Below are 14,262 nucleotides of genomic sequence, written 5' to 3'. Positions count from 1 at the left end.
AGAGTAGTAACAGGTCAGGTCACTAAGATCAGGCCACCACTAGCGTCGCAGACGCTCTCAGGTAAGTGGGTCGGACCAGGACTCATGGGGCCTGGAGTCTGGGACATCAGAGGGGAGGACATTTTGATTCCTCACAATTTGTTATTCTCTACAAACTTAAAACGTTCTGCCTACAATTTCCTCAACAACATAAGTGTTGAGAATAGTAGAGGCCCGAGACTCTCCACTGAAAACTGCAGCCAGTTGGAAGCAATACCATTAATAACAACGCCTCATTTCCCACTTTCAGCCAATTCATTTTCTAATTTACAGCTTGACCATAAGCAGGGGTCACGTGAGGGATCTTCTCAGATGCTTGTATACTTTTTATCAACCTGACCAATAATATTAACCACAATACCATCATTTACAAACTCACTTAGATGGATTAATCTTCCAGCCAGTTGGTTTGGTATGACCTTTATTTTGGGAACTTGAGTTGGCTTTGATTTTACTGTCTTTACTCTCATTAGGTGTTTTGAATTAATTATTCTGTAATTGATTCTATTTTCACACTGCAGATGTCAAACGAACCACATTTTAATTCAGTGTTCTGACCTTATTAAAAGCTATTTCTATGTGCCCAACGAGCTTCTTCGAAACCTCCACCGCAGCACCGCTTAATTCTGCTTTCCTTTATTTTAGTAATTCTAGATGCATTCTATCTGGGTTTAATGCTTGATGGAACTTCCAGTTTTTTAAAATGACTCTTAACAGATGATAACAAACATAATTTTAGCTATTTGCATTTTCCTATCGGAGCTATAGAAACAAATACAGTGAAAGCATAATAGCAATAAATAAATAAGTGCAGGTATAAACTACCTAAGCAGGCTGATCTGTGAATATATGGGGGTGATTTTCTCAATGGGGAGCTTTTGGAGGCGGGACTCCCACTTGTCCGGTTTCAGTCCTGCCTTTATCAACTTCTGGCCTCCCACGCTATTTTCCCTTGATTGACCTTGTTAAGCCCGCCACAGCGGGCTTAGCAGGCCAATTAAGGAAAAGCCGGTTGCAGAGCACGTCAACGTATGACGTTTTTGACAGATGAATTGTCACCGTTTGACAGCTCTGTGAAGCTGTCAAACAGTGGCATTCTCTGTAGTTTGATGAGGTCTTGAATTCAAGACCTCATCAAACTTCTTTCTTTTACAGAAATGAGATGGGTGTTGCACCGTCTGTCATCTCCAACACTGCGGCCCGAGACTCTCCGCATACACACCGACTGAAACCTGCAGGAAGAAACAAAGGTAAATATACTTCTACGAACACTTTGCACTTACCTCGGATACTCACCTCTCCACTCTTGCGTCCATCACTTACCTTCACAGCACACTTTTGCACCCTCTCCCCTCCTTCCCCCCCCCCCCCCCCCCCAGACCCAGTACTCGCCTCGCTGACCTGGCGGGTTTCGGAGCCTTCGGGAAGCCGGCACTTGTGAGGGCAAAAAGGGGATAATCCTATTTCTGCCTGTTAACTTAGTCCCATTTCCACAGCACTTTTAAAATGTTTCTCTCAAATATTTGTTACTTCTATTTTAAAAGCTATGATGGATTCTGCTTCCACCACTGTTTCTGGTAGGGTACTTCATAATCCTAACAATCCTTGTTTTTAAAAAAAATAATAATTCTCCTAGCCTCTTTATTCTTTCGGTGATAATCTGAAATTTTTGCCCTCCAATTACCAACTCACTGATCAGTGGAAATGTTGTTTTCAGTTTACCTTCTCAAAATCCATCAATTATGAACAACTCTATCAGATCTCCTCTTCAACAATAATCAAAATACTGCAGGTGCTGAAAATCTGAAACAACAGAAAATGATTAGAAACACTTAGGTCAGTCAGCACCTTTGGAGAGAACAGATGAGTTACCTGGGGCAGTGCTAACCCCACTCCGCCTAGTGGGGGCGGGGGTTAATAAGCCGGAGGGGATGTCACACTGAAGGGATAATTACTAGTCCTAGCCCCTTTAGGGCTGCCCCGGATCAGGCGTATTTCTCAAGACATTCACTTTCAACTAAAGTTTGAGGTAGCTGAACCCTAAAGACACTTAATTGGGTCTAAAGCTCCGGGCTATCTCTCCCTAAAGGAAAGGAACAACCCGAGAATGTTACTGTCCTCCAGATAGCACTTTAAATAAGTTTAGCTAGACTGTAACGTTCTGGATATTATGAGGGTCTGGAAAACTCCCTCAGAATGCTGGAACTCCTCACCAAAGAGTGTACAGAAATTGAGTTTGCGAGTTTTTGATACAGAAGTCTTGTGAGACAATTCTAAAAATATATAGATTTATTAAAGAACCGACGTGTAATTTACGGTTGGTGAGTCAATTGCAACATTAACAGTTCCAAAAAGAGAAAACTTACAATCTTATCAGAGAATCTTACTTTTAAATCTTAACTTCACTACAGTATTACAGTTCTTAAAGTTTTATACAGGATATCCACCCAAACCAAATACCTTTGATCCCTGAGGTACAAAACGTTGCAGACTACAGAGCAGCCTCTGAAGCCGAGAATCGCTTTGCCCGATTAAAGCGAGTCTCTTATCCTATTTGAGAGTACAATATTTATACCTTTTTCCAGTGGTATTTCCTTTAAGGCTTTCTGCTGATGCAAGCTAATTATCTCTAGTCATTTTTCTGCCGACCTCTGGAACTCTTACAGCCACCTCAGCCAGAATCATGTCTCCTCTCTAGGTGTTCTAAATTTACCTTATAAAAATGGTGTGATGGCAGGTGTTCCTTACTTGATGTCATTTTTACGAGGGTAGATGTTCCTTATCTTTACGAAATGTAAATTGGAACACCTTATCCAGGGTGAACCATTGTTTCATTCCCAAAAGTTCAGCCTGTCGGAGCCCTTCACCTTCTGTTGCAATAAGGTTATTGATTCAGTGTCAACAACTATCTTATCTCAATAGCCAGAATGCTTTCACAGCTTTTTCATAGTTTCTAAATTTCCAAACCCAGTTTGTCATGTTTTAATAAGGCCAGAATGCTTTGTATTTTTCTGAATAGATTATGTGGCTTATTCCTTCACAACGCCACATCTCCCCCAACAATTTTAACTTGCCTGATTTCAGACATGGGTAGGCCGCCCGCCCGCCCCAGGTGAGCGAGGGCCTAATTTTAAAAAAAAAGAAAGACTTGCATTTATATAGCGCCTTTCACAACCACCGGATGTCTCAAATTGCTTTACAGCCAATAAAGTACTTTTTGAAGTGTAGTCACTGTTGTAATGTGGGAAATGCGGCAGCCAGTTTGGCAGTCGCATTCTAATGACGCCAGGCACAAGCTATTTTTAACAGTGGGCCAACCAATGACCGCACAGTCTCGGGTAAAGCTATAGCTGGCAGCAGCAAGGGTGATGTCATCCCATTGGCTTCAGGCGTGAGTCAGTGCCGGGATATGTTAATGTGGCCTGGGAGTGCAAATATCCTGGGCCTTGGGGAGAGGGGGGAGTGGGTGGTTCACCATCCGCTTCAGCCCACGCATGGCCACTACCCACCCCCAGTAAAAATCAGTCCCAATGTTTCGAGTGTAGACCCTTTGTCAGATCTCCCCTTAACCTTCTTTGTTCTAATGATAAAAGCCCCAATTTCTCCCTTCGTAATTTAATTCTGTTATCCTTGGTATCTTCTTAGTGAATCTTCAATACCCTCTCTATGACCTTGACATGCTTCCTAATATAAGGTGCCCAAAACTAAGCTTCGTATTCTATGGCCTGACCAATAATTTGTATTGGTTTAGCTTTACCTCTTTGCTTTTGTACTCTATATCCCTGCTTATAAAACCTAGGATCCCATGTTTATTTTTATCCACTTTTATCAAATTGTCCTATGTATGTGCCCCTCCAAGTCCATTTGTTCCAGTACTCCTTTTAAAACGTTACTATTTAGTAGATATGTTCTCTCATTATTCATCTTCCCAAAATGTATTGCCTCATATTTAATCTGAGATCTATCTGCTTCCCCTACTAATCTAATTCTGTTTGTAAAAGAATTTATGAAACCTGATTCAACAGTGGTTTGTAACAAGGGACTTGCACATTCTAACCATTCGCTGGAAAGAAATTGTTTCTAACCTCACCTTAAACTCTTGTAATTATTTTAAATTTATGTCATCTTGTTCCTGACTTGCTCATCAGTGAAACAGTCCATCACTGCTTACGAACAGGAATTGGTCCGTGGTAACAATGGAGTCACCATAAACAATGATAGATTATCATCTTCGACCTATATCAGGTCACCCCTTAACCCTCTCGGCTCATTCTGTGTTGGGGATGGGTGAGAGCCAGAGAACAGAGAAGCTGGCTGCAGAAGAGGAGTTGGTCAGTGGGAACCATGCAGTCACCCGAGCCCTGGCTTTACCTAACCCGCCTGACGATAGCCCAATTCACACCCGACTTATTTTACACTCCACTCGCGTAAAATTTCTTGACAGTTGTGTTAATTGATCCTCGGGCCTAACCCTTGATCATAATGGGTGGTGAGATTGCATATGAAGGTACACTGGATTGCAATCAGGAACAGTGCCAAGGCTAATTTTCCCCACCTAACACAGACTGAGGAAATTCAACCTGCGACTTTTCATGTAGGAACTAGCTCAGCGACTCACTGAGCCACTGGGAGAGCCCATGGTTGGCCCATGTTGCTATCTAATATTCTACAAATTAATATATTCTAAACAGGAAGCTGCTCTTGTGATCTGTAAAATGTTTCATTTTCTACTGCATTAATTCCAATACAATAGGGTTGATTTTAACTTTCTCAAATCAGCATTAATGAGGCAGGAATGACCTCAAAATGAGGTTGGTAAACTTACCACCCTGTCGACGCCAGCAATTGGGCTGTTGCCACTTTCAGTGGCTGAAGCCCCTGCTGTATCAGGTGATTGGCTGCTTTTAAGGTGCAGATCTGGGTCGTATGATGTACACAGGATTCTAATTACCATTTTAGATTAGAACCGGTTGGGGCGTGTGCAGTGCACTCTCACAGTTGCACTGGCAATAAAGCCAAGAGGCCCTGAAAGGGGAAGTTCTTGAACAGTTTTTTTGGGGCCAGGAGGAGCAGGCATGTGTCGCTGGGCCCCACAAAAATAATCTGTGCCACTGCCACCCCGAGCTGCCACCCCCCCCCCCCCCCCCCGCATCACCCCCTTTGGATTCACCTTGCTGCTGGCCCGTCCGATATTGGGCCAGCCTGCACTGGCACATCTGCTTTGCTAATTCAATTTAAATGAGACCCAAGCCTCAAAATGGCTCCGGCCTCTTGGCCCAGGAAACAAGCAGGCTGCTGGCACGCTCCACCAGTTGGCCACTCTGTGAAACAACCCCAATGTGTTTTCTATATTTCCATTTGTGGGGGTTAAAATGTATTTGAAGATGGTTTATCTATTGAAGAAACCATAAACCTAACATGCTAGATTAGATATTCTGGAATATTGCAGCGTTCTAATGTGTTTAAAGCCTTTTTATATTTAACTTATTTTTACATTTTCTTTCCCCTGTAGTATACTGGCACACAATGGGACACAGCCACGTTCCAGAGTACAGAGCAGAAAAATAAATTCTTGAGACTTATGGGTGGATTTAAGTCATCGACTCAGCCTCAATCAACTGGACATAGTTCTGGAAAGCCCAACATGGCACTTAACAAACAGGAAGAACAAAAATTCAACAGTACTCTGCAGAAGGAATTTGACAAAGCATCGAACCTTCGGCAAAATCGAGGCATTGGCCTGGGCTACCAGCCTTTTCCAAATCACACACAGAACAAAACCTTTTTTATAGATAAGGGTGCCTCAAAATCAAAGAAGTTTGATTTTAACTAAAAGACAAAATCAACCAATCTTGCCACAGGTTTTGCTTAAAAAAAAAAAAAAAAATGAAATACTGTACAGTAACTTCCTTTTGAAGAATAAGTGTGGTTCTCCTTCCTAGCAATTCTCCTCCTGTATGGGAGTTACACGGTTGTGTAATTGGAGCTGAGTGAACAGTACTGGGTTCAGCTGTTTGCTTTAGTCTGGTCCAAGCCTGTCAAATTGTAATTCTGATCTGAAGCAACGCAATTACATTCAGTCAATAATACGACTGGAAACTAGACTCGGTGCCACTTTTTGTCACTTCGGTATTGGATTTCAAGCGGTACAAAGAGCTGGATCTGACCTGATTGGACCAAATGCAGACTTTATTTTACTTTTATTTTTGCTTCTAATCAGTTAGAACTGTTCCTTTCATTCTCATTATGTCAACAATATTTTTATCTGGACAATAAATTGCAAAGATTAAAAAGCAGCCTGGTGCGGTATAGTATATGATTTATTGGAACTAGTGTGGTCTGCAAAATGTTTACAGCTTTTTTATGCAATGAAAAGGAAACAAAATCAATAAAATAATGTAATGAAAAGGTAATTTTAAATGGATGAGTACAATGGCAGCTACAGGACCACCAAAGAGATTGAATTCCAGCTTCTTCAGTAATAAAACAAGTCGACTCAGTCATTTCCCAATCTAGTTCCCTGCCTTTCTTTTCTGGTCAATTATTCAAGAAAACTCCTAGGCGAGAAATTGGGCCCCATTTCATCCGCTTTTCAGGGGTAAAGTGGGGCTAAATATAATTAATTTTGCAGTGTTAAGTCTTGTGTCCAAAGGGAGCCTGAATTACATCCAATCCCATATTGGCTCAGACGGGGCCACCTATTTCAAGAACCCTATCCGAGGGCTGCTGCCGGTGTCGTAGCTGGCCCGAATTGGTGTGCCCTTGAATGTACAATTTGGTATCCGCAGCTTGATTGGGATTTTGCTGATGAGGTCCAGGGCCCAATTTTGGACAAGCTTCTGGTGAGTGCTGGTAGCATGCTGACCATTTTAAACAGCCTTCAGTAGTGAAAACGCTATTTGTTCCTTCAGTTCTGAACGTATACAACACACTGGTTTTGTTCCTAACACCATATAAATGCCATATTCTCTTCCCCCCCCCCCCAGCCCCTGCTCTGGATTTCTTGAAGACTGAATTTTTCACCTTTCAGCTCCCACCACAAGCTCCATATCCTAGCCTCTGATTCTATCTCCCTCTTCGGCCATTACTCAGGCTGAACTAGACTATTCAGTTTTGGCATCCTGTTTGAACCCGAGCTGAGATTTAAGCCCTACTTTCTGCAGTGATGATTGAAACATTTAATTTCAGTACAAGATTAATTAGTCTTCCCTCTCTACAGTACCACATACAGATTTGGTCATTTGCAATAGAAGACCAGCCATCATAAGACTGAAATTAATTGTAAGATTTTTAACTCTAAAACTGGGTTGAGCAAATAGTGTGCTTCTGAAAAATTAGCAGTTCAGTTAACAGAAAATTGCAATTATTGTAGGATGCTTTAAATGCTTGCTTAACCATCGTAAGACCTAATGGCCCAGATTTGGGTTACCGCTACTGTTAAAATAATGCCAATGGAAAAATCTAGGCTAATGGGTCCAAGAATCTTTTTCTGTCCAGACTCCAGGCGAGCTCATTTTTGCTACGGGTACAGTTCCAGAGGTGACAGTCACCCTCCCGAGCGACAGTTCTTCATATGTAAATTCTGCCTCTGCGTTGACAGATTATTCAACTGTGGAGCTTGTCTGTGATTTTTTTTTTCCCCTTGCCTAACTTAAGGTGCTGAAGTCAACCAAGATTGTCCCAGTTGAGATTGAGCTGGGATGTCTGGATTCTAAGGCCTAGAAATTGGGCCACTTATTGCCACGAGTTACCGCAGCGATCCAGTTGAGAAATGGCAGCCACCACTCTAATGCCCTTCTTTGGCGTGAAACTCTGCAGCCGCCATTTTGGTTAGGGCCTTAGCGCTGGCCCTGGAAATGTAGAGAGGGTGACATGCACACGTTACCTCAGCGAACTTGGACCTTAGTGCTGAGTTGAGCGTGGGGTCCTAAGCACGCCATGAAAACCCAGCATTCAGCAGACTGATGGATGCTGTCAGCACCTCTGAAAAGAGACACCCACAACCTTCGATGATAAAGGAAGGTCTCTGAGAAGATAGAAAATGCTGGAAATACTCAGCAAGATCAGGCAGCATCTGTGGAGAGAGAAACACAGTTCACGTCTCAGGTCGAGATGCTGCCTGACCTGCTAAGTATTTCTAGCATTTTATGCTTTTATTTCAGATTTACAGCATCCACTTGTAGAGGGAAGAGTCATAACGGCATAGAAGGAGGCCATTTGGCCCATCGAGTCCATGTCAGCTCTCTAGAGCAATCCAGTCAGTCCCATTCCCCTGCTCTATCCCCATAGCCTTGTAGGTTTATTTCCCTCAAGTGCCTATCCAGTCTCCCCTTGAAAACATTGGGCTGGATTTTGATAATGGAGGTGTGTAGAAGGCGGGACTACAACTTTTGGGGTTGTAGTCCCGCCTCCATCGAGTTGTGGCCAACCCACTCGATTTTCCCTTGATTGACCTTGTTGAGCCTGCCCAGCGGGCTCAGCAGGCTAATTAAGGGCCACCCGGCAACAGGTGACGTCACAGATTGACATTTCATCTGTTGGGAGCTTTTGACAGACAAAATATCAGCGTTTGACAGCTGTTTGAAGCTGTCAAACACTGACAATCTGTACACTAAGTTAATTCCTTCCTCTCAGGCTGATTTAGAGATCTCTCCAGAACAGAAAGCTGAATGCTGCAACTTTTGACAGCCATTCTGCTTTCTGTGCCGGTGAGATGAGGGACTCCTGAGACCTGAAGGAAAGAAGGCTGTAAAGGTAAATAAAACTTATTTAAACACTTTACACACACCAAACACACTTGCCTCTCCACTCATGCACCCATCACTCCCCTGAACACCGGACATCTCAAATCCTTCAGCCCGACGGTCCGCCTCGCTAACTTGGCGTGGTTTGGAGCCATCAGGAATCCCACACCTCAGGGATAAAAATAGGGATTAGGCTAAAAACTGCCTGTTAACAGGCAGTTAATTGACACTAATCCCCTTCCCGCCTCGGGGAGGTGGCTCCCAGCACAGGTCAGGTATCCGCCTCCTTTGAAACTGGCTTGGGGGTGGGATGGGTTCGTGCCCCCCGATTTCGCAATTTTAACCCCCCACACGCCTCCAATCCCGCCTCCACGGCCCAATGAAAATCCAGCCCATTGAGTGTTTCCGTTTCCACCACTTCCGTTGGGAGCAAGTTCCAGATCCTCACCACTCGCTGAGTAAAAAAGTTTTTCCTCACATCCCCCTGTATCTCTTGCCCAAAACCTTAAATCTGTGTCCCCTAGTCCTTGTGCCATCAACTAGTGGGAACAGCCTTTCCCCGTCTAGCCTATCCAAACCCATCACAATCTTGTACACCTCTATCAAATCACCCCTCAACCTCCTTTGCTCTAATGAAAACAAATCCAGCTTCTCCAACCTGTCCTTGTAGCTAAGATCCCCCATCCCCGGAACCATTCTGGTAAATCTCCTCTGCACCCTCTCAAGTGCCTTCACATCCTTCCAAAAGTGCGGTGACCAGAACTGGACGCAATACTCCAGTTGTGGCCTAACCAGCGCTTTATAAAGGTTCAGCATAACTTCTCTACTTTTGTACTCAATACCTCTATTTATGAAGTCCAAGATCCCATATGCTTTGCTAACCACTCTCTCAATATGTCCTGCCACCTTCAGGGAACTATGCACATTAACTCCCAGGTCCCTCTGTCCCTGCACACTCTTTAAAACTGCCATTAATTGTATATTGCCTCTCCCTGTTCCTTCTGCCAAAATACACACACCCCCAAGTTTGGTGTCATTGGCAAATTTAGAAATTCTACTCTATTCCAATATCCAGGTCATTTATATTTATTTATTTATATATATCACCACTGTCTACCATCCTCCAGTCGAAAAACAGCCATTTACCACAACTCACTGTTTTCGGTCCTTAAGCCAATTCCTTATCCAAGCTGCCACTGACCCACCTATTCCATGAGCCTGAATTTTGTTAACCAGCCTTTTATGAGGAAGCAGAAGAGGAGGAAGCAGAAGGAAGGATGCAACCCAGACAGCCCCTTTCTGGCTGGGATAGCCAGGATGGAATCATCCACCTGTGGTACCAGTGACCACAACCCCAATTCCCCTTTCAACATTTTCTTCCACACCTTACTTTCCCACTGTTACTGACCATCACCATGTCCTCTTGGGCACAACGCTGAAATAAAAGCCACCACAAAGCAAACTTTCCAATCCAACTTTAAACATCTATCCATCCAATGACATCAAGAAATCAACTCATCACCTTTATGCATTCCCTTAGTGACTTGTGTGTGCCTTTGCCTATCCTACTGATGTCACACAGTGCTACCCCAGTGGCTGCAGCATAGCTGGTGGAAGGCTGCTGACTTTCAGTGGGGGACACTGCAAATGGCCTTGCTGGTTGACGAGGAACTGGTGGCTCTGAGTGTGAAATCAAGTGATGGTGTTTCTACTTCACTCTCCTCTCTATCTGCTTGGTCAACCACTGGCTGGGCAGGCTGCATTTCTTGGGTGTGCAAAATGAGGAAGGCACAAGGGTGGAGTTGTGGTGAGGGGAGGGTGGGAAAGCAAGAGGTGCATGCCAGAAGGAGGATAATATATGAGGATACCAGCATCTTGTATCCTTTCAGCCCTGCCACTGGCCAAGGGCTTAGCCATGCCCCTGCCAAGAATGGCCAGCTCTGCCTCCTCCAAGGGAGTGAGGTGAAGCTAGGAATGGGAGGTGTGCCTTGTGTTTGGTACAAATTGTTGGTAGGTGACTGATTTGATGAGGGTGGGGAGTCATGCATTGATCAGTGTGTGAGGCTAGTGGTGCAATTGGTTGGAGACGGCTTTTGAAGATGCATTCACTGACCTTGACCACTGGTCTGAGGTCATGAAGCTTCTTTGGGCACTGGAGCCAGGTCATGAGGACAACACTGCTGGCAGTGACGGCCACAGTGATGTTGGCCCACATCATTCTGGAGGGCCTCTCTTGTACTTTTGACCCTTTGCTCAAAGCTGGAGTGCTGCGTGCGAGACCCTGGGTGCCCCTTCCCAGGCTTACTGAGCCATTTGTGTTCATGCTGAAGCACATTTACCACTTTTTTTAGTTGCGGAATGAATTCAACTTTAAGAGCTGAAGATTTCCCTTTGGGAATTCTTTTTAACGTCAATTTTTTTCAGAAGGCAGTTGAGCTGTCGGGGCTAAAAACTGCATATTTTTACATCATTTAAATTTTTTCCTTTCAGAAGGCATTGCCCCTTTAAGAAACCGACAATGCTTTCTGAAATCACAGCCTCACTTTCAGGGAGACTGTTCCAGCAAAAATGACGCTTGGGCCAGGCTACATTGGGGCCTCCTGCCGGGACATACACCACTAGGATGGCATTGCACTGTGAGTTAAGCACTGGGCTAATGATAATTAGTCTCCAGCGCCAATTTTTCGGTCCTGCCAGCGCCACCATTCTCAGCGGCCGTTAACACCCGGCCGCGGTGGCACCGGTAGTTTCTTGTGGCGGTCCCAAATTTCTAGGCCAATGGGTTGTAGGCAGCAAGTTTAAGATCATACATAATACTTCCAAATTCTGTTCCCCTCTAAACTGAACAATTGAGGGGCCTGAGGCATTCTGGTTAATTAGTTCACTTTTTCCTTCATGCTTGGTATATATTAAAGTTAAAAATCGATTCAGTCAATTTATGAGAGATTGGTTATGACACTGCTTTGAATTAGATAGACACTCAGCACTTTTGTCAAATAGACTAACGAATGGGCAGAGACACAACACATAAGCCAATGGTCTTTTTCAGATGTACATTTTCTATTTTTTCTAACACTTTCACATATATATGATGGGTGCAAACTTACATCCCCTAGCCTCTATCTTCTATAATTAGCATCTGCCAATTAAAATTTCGTTTCTAACTTCCAGTGCTTCAAGTAGGTAGACTGGGGCTATAAACCATGTTTGATATAATTTCCTCACAATCCTTTGGTCATTGCTGGCTGCAGATTATGATGGATTGTTGGGTTATGTTTTTTTCTATTTTTTTGTCATCGAAATGTGGCATTTGGCAAATGAGTCTGTACTGCTGTTTTTCTCCATGAGTTTAATCCTGCTGTGCTGCTCGCTTCCCTTATCATTTAATATTGTTCCAGCAAATTCCTCATTCCCTTTTAAAATAATTTGTGCCCTTTACTTCAGCAACGGTCTGTGGCAGAGAATCCCACATTCTAACAACATGCAGCACAGTTTTTCTAACCACCCCTTTAAATTATCTTTCCCATTTTTTTAACCTTGTGACTAGCACTGCTCTTTTGAATATTTTTAATAGTATAGATACATATTTATCAAGGTTAAAGAATCACAGTTTTTCTAACCTTTCTTTATAACTCATTGTGCATTTTCCAGGTTGGGCTCAGGCCAGCCAGTGGTTTAGAATCATAGAAATTTACAGCACGGAAGGAGGCCATTGTGGCCCACCGTGTCCTCGCCGGCCGACAAAGAGCTATCCAGACTACATAGAATTGAACCCTCCCATTGCTGTGATACCCTGTCAACTAGGAGTTATCTGATTCCAAGGCGGTGTTGGATCCTTGGGGTTGCACAGAATTACAAAAATTAACTGCTTACAAATATTTGCAACCAAATATTTTTTGAATTATGATTTTTTTGGGCTGGGGTGAGAGGTTATTTACAAACGTTCACAATGAATGTCTTCCAGTCATATTACAATTTGCAGTATATATGTATGTATATTGGTACATAATTATCTGCCTACCTACGTCAGTGCCTGGTCTGTATGACTCAGAGGTGTCATATCCGAGTATTTAATTCATTTCAATACAGTAATTTGGAGAATGTGAGAGTACTGAAATCATCAGGCCAGAATGTAAAAAGTGTCATTGTGTGAGTACAGTAGCTGTGAGGGGGTAAGTCGGTTGTGGTGGAAAAAGGGATGCAATTCTTTTGAGATTTTATAGTCAAGTTTTACAAAATATACATCTACATACATAGAAATTGCTGTAAATTAAATCCACAACCCTCAACTGGCGCATCATATAATATCTGCTTTTAAATATAAAGACAGAGAGAAATAAATTGCTCTCATATACAATAAGGCCTATATTCCCTAGAGTTTAGAAGAATGAGGCGCGATCTCGTTGCAACGTTAAAATTCTTAAGGGGCTTGACAGGGTAGATGCAGGGAGGATGTTTCCCCTGGCTGGGGAGTCTGGAACCAGGGGTCACAGTCTCAGAATAAGGGTTCGGCCATTCAGGACTGAGATGAGGAGAAATTTCTTCACTCAAAGGGTTGTGAATCTTTGGAATTCTCTATCCTAGAGGGCTGTGGAGGCTCAGTCGTTGAGTATATTCAAGACAGAGATCGATAGATTTTTGGATACTAAGGGAATCAAGGGATATGGGGATAGTGCGGGAAAGTGGAGTTGAGGTAGAAGATCAGCCATGATCTCATTGAATGGCAGAGCAAGCTCGAAGGGCCGTATGGCCTACTCCTGCTCCTATTTCTTATAAATAATTACAGATTAGTCCAATCTAATACTGTTAGATGCATGCCATTGAATTTCCTTCAAGATTTATGTTAAGGAATGGTTGAATTTCATGCTTTTTACTTTTACATAGACAGCACAAGGCAAATATAACTTAAAACCAGTTGGATTGTGACCAGTAGGGTACATTTTATTTTATGTGTAAAGTTAAAGAAAAATGTCTGCATTTCCCTGAACTTTTCACTCCTGTCCTCCCCAAATTACACTTGCTCTTTCTTCTCCATACATCCTCATTGTGTTGAAATCAAGTCTCACTCCACAATTCCCTACTCTCAACTTAAACAAAAATTGTTCTCAGGGTATGGGCATCCCCACATGATGATCTGGCACTGCATCTTCCCCACCCACCCCAACAGATGCTCAAGATGTGCCCATACTAACTTAGGTGCTAGCCAGAAATATGCTCAAACGTATGCTCCTGCCCTGAGCCAAGATACTCCACATTTATCCCACTTCAAATATTTATCCAACTTTCAAGATACAGTGGTCTCTGCCTAAAACATTCTGTGGCAAAGCATTCCTTGCTCCAACAATCTGTTGTACGAATTGCTTTCTACTAACCACTCTCTCAATGATAATTTTAAATTGATGGCCCCCAACCAGAAGAAATAGTCTTTCCATATTCACTCTGTCAAAACCTTGAAATCACCTTCTCTGCTGAAGTAGAA

At 43.2% G+C, this 14,262-nt stretch overlaps 1 protein-coding gene across 1 annotated transcript in view; it reads left to right on the top strand.

The window, feature by feature from the left end:
• knop1 (lysine-rich nucleolar protein 1) overlaps positions 1-6,337 on the top strand; it is a 47,153-nt gene extending 40,816 nt beyond the window's left edge. Inside the window, 1 exon segment of the mRNA XM_086000845.1 lies at positions 5,552-6,337. Coding sequence (XP_085856971.1) covers positions 5,552-5,872 — 321 coding nt within the window. The 3' untranslated portion in view covers positions 5,873-6,337.
• The last annotated feature ends 7,925 nt before the right edge of the window (positions 6,338-14,262 follow it).

Source organism: Somniosus microcephalus, chromosome 11 (assembly GCF_052327205.1).
Source record: "Somniosus microcephalus isolate GS21.2 chromosome 11, FLI_Smic_1.0, whole genome shotgun sequence".
Classification (NCBI taxonomy): Eukaryota; Metazoa; Chordata; class Chondrichthyes; order Squaliformes; family Somniosidae; genus Somniosus; species Somniosus microcephalus.
The sequence above is the reverse complement of the archived record's forward strand: the minus strand, read 5'-3'. Positions and strand labels throughout refer to the sequence as shown.